Below are 2,544 nucleotides of genomic sequence, written 5' to 3'. Positions count from 1 at the left end.
CCCAGGCTGGAGTGCAGTGGTGCGATCTTGGCTCGCTGCAACCTCTGCCTCCTGGGTTCAAGCAATTCTCCTCCCTCAGCCTCATGAGTAGCTGGGATTACAGACCTGCGCCACCTGCTGGCTAATTTCTGTATTTTTAGTAGAGACAGGGTTTCACCATGTTGGCCAGGCTGGTCTCGAACTGATGACCTCAGGTGGTCTGCCCACCTTGGCCTCCCAAAGTGCTGGGATTACAGGCGTGAGCCACCACGCCCGGCTCTGCTCCCTCCTTTTTGGGGCTTTGCTGTTTTAATCATAATTTCGTTGTATCTCTTATTGGGAATGGATCTTTCTTGATAAATCAGGAAATCATTGAGTGCTCACAGAAATCTTATTTTATATGTATCTATTTCCTGATCTGTAAGTTGAGTATATGATATAAAATATCACAGAACTGTGACGGATTGGATGAAATATATATAGAAATAAACCTTATAATGGTACAAAGAGTGCGATGCTACCAGTATCTGTTGAGCGCTGCTGCTGTTAGTTTTTTCTCAAGCTTAACTTTGATGTGTTTTGCCACTAGGTGGAGCGATTTAGCCAAGAAGTTCAGATTACAGAAGCCCGCTGTTTCTATGGCTTCCAAATTGCCATGGAAAACATACATTCTGAAATGTATAGTCTTCTTATTGACACTTACATAAAAGATCCCAAAGAAAGGTGAGTATTCAAGTGGTATGCCAAGATTTTTAGGACTCATTAATTGTTGATTTATTACAAATTTTTACTTCATGTAGGGATAAAAATGACTCCAGAATGACTAAGCAGTCAGTCATAGACATTCCCAGCACCCGTGGTCATGTCTGCTCTTAGCAAGGGGCCTAAATTCACTTTATTATTCACTTAGAGTTGTGAAGGTACTCCGCTTTTAGAGTTGGATGTCTACCAATCTAAAGCCTTCTTTTGAAAAAATTCCTAGATGTTGGGTAAGACAAACTAAAACCTATGTCTGACCATCTTTGCTTGTTTGGTAAATATGTTGAAAGGCTAGAATGTGGGGCTGCGGTGGGATGAAGGACAGGGCAGACTTGTCTCCTAAGGAAGCTGCAGTACGGTACAGGCAAATAAGACTTAGCAGGAGTTACACAAGGCAGTGGCAGCAGTGAACCCTGAGACTGATTTAGGCATGCAGCAGTTTGGCTGAATAAAGGTAGCTTAAGGTCTGTTTTGTTTTGGAGATTGGAGGTGGGAGATTAGAAATGGGCTGTTGGAGTAGTCTAGATACAAAGGTCAGCTTTAGGGACTGGAACCCTATGTGGAGTGGAAGTGGTGAAGCTGCAACCTAAAGTAGCTATTGTAGACTTTGAAGTATATGAAGAGGAAAAGTGGTGACTTGAAAGGACTGAGGAAACTGATTGTGGGTGAAGAGATTTGAACATGTTTATAGGTGGAAATTGAGAAAAGAGGACAAAGATTAGGGATACGATTGGGGCAAATGACCAAAAGGGGAATGGTTGGGATCAAGATGGTCTGCTGGGGAAGCCTCAAAAGCAAGGGAGAGGCAGACCCAGGTCTCAAACAGGACAGTGAGATGGAAAGAATGAAAGGCAGCTGGGTGTGGTAGTGTGAGCTGGTAGGCCCAGCTACTTGGCAGTTTGAGACAGAAGGATGGCTTGAGCCCAGGAGTCTGGTTTTACCATGAGCTGTGATCATCTTGCTGCACTCCAGCCTGGGCGACAGAGTGAGACCCTCATCTCTTTAAAAAAAAAAAATAATAATGAAAGCTGCCCAATGTCTGTTGACCTTGGCTTCAGATTCAGAACACAAGGTCATCTGTGTAGGAACAGGCTGGGAAATCAGTAGCCTCTCACGGTGGGCACCAGAATAAAGGGAGTTAGAGGAGGGTGGTAAGGGAGACCCAGTTAACTGTAGTAACCATGGATTTGCTTTCCCAACCTGGGATCGACTGTGTAGCACAGAGTTCTAGTAGGAAGCATTCTTAGTTTATTGGTTTAATTATTTTATGATATAGATGGTGGCAACTGGGGCCAAATAATGCCCCCAGTGATAGTCTGATAATAGCATAGCAGTTAGGATTTTACGGTTCTTCAAATTCAAATTCTATGATTCTTCAAATTGAACAATGATCTGGACTTGAAATAATTTTAAAGGCAACAAATATCCCTGCTGTACTGGACTATGTTTTACAGTCTGTAGACCCTGAAGCTCAATATGAACTACAGAATACCCAAACTTGTATTAAAGTAAATCAAATGTTGAGATTTTTAAAAACACTGGAGGGAAGAACTGACCAGTAAAAATATAACATTTCGGTGTGAGTTCTTCCTTTAGGAAGAGGATTGGCAAATACTTGAATTTGGCCTTTGTCCCAGAGCTCTTATCTAGCAGTTGGTAATCAGGGGTCTTTACTATAATGCTTCAATTGCTGATGCTGTATGTGCCTACTAGGGAATTTCTCTTCAATGCCATTGAAACGATGCCTTGTGTCAAGAAGAAGGCAGATTGGGCCTTGCGCTGGATTGGGGACAAAGAGGCTACCTA

General features: G+C 42.8%; 1 protein-coding gene across 1 annotated transcript in view; it reads left to right on the top strand.

Moving 5' to 3' along the window:
- Window positions 1-2,544, top strand: part of RRM2 (ribonucleotide reductase M2) — a 16,440-nt gene that overhangs the window by 2,003 nt on the left and 11,893 nt on the right. The window contains 1 exon segment of the mRNA XM_011965301.1: window positions 1,895-1,903. Coding sequence (XP_011820691.1) covers window positions 1,895-1,903 — 9 coding nt within the window.

The sequence above is a fragment of the Mandrillus leucophaeus genome, unplaced genomic scaffold (genome assembly GCF_000951045.1).
Source record: "Mandrillus leucophaeus isolate KB7577 unplaced genomic scaffold, Mleu.le_1.0 Scaffold72, whole genome shotgun sequence".
Lineage (NCBI taxonomy): Eukaryota > Metazoa > Chordata > Mammalia > Primates > Cercopithecidae > Mandrillus > Mandrillus leucophaeus.
Note: the sequence above shows the minus strand (reverse complement) of the source record. Positions and strands in the feature narration are given on the sequence as shown.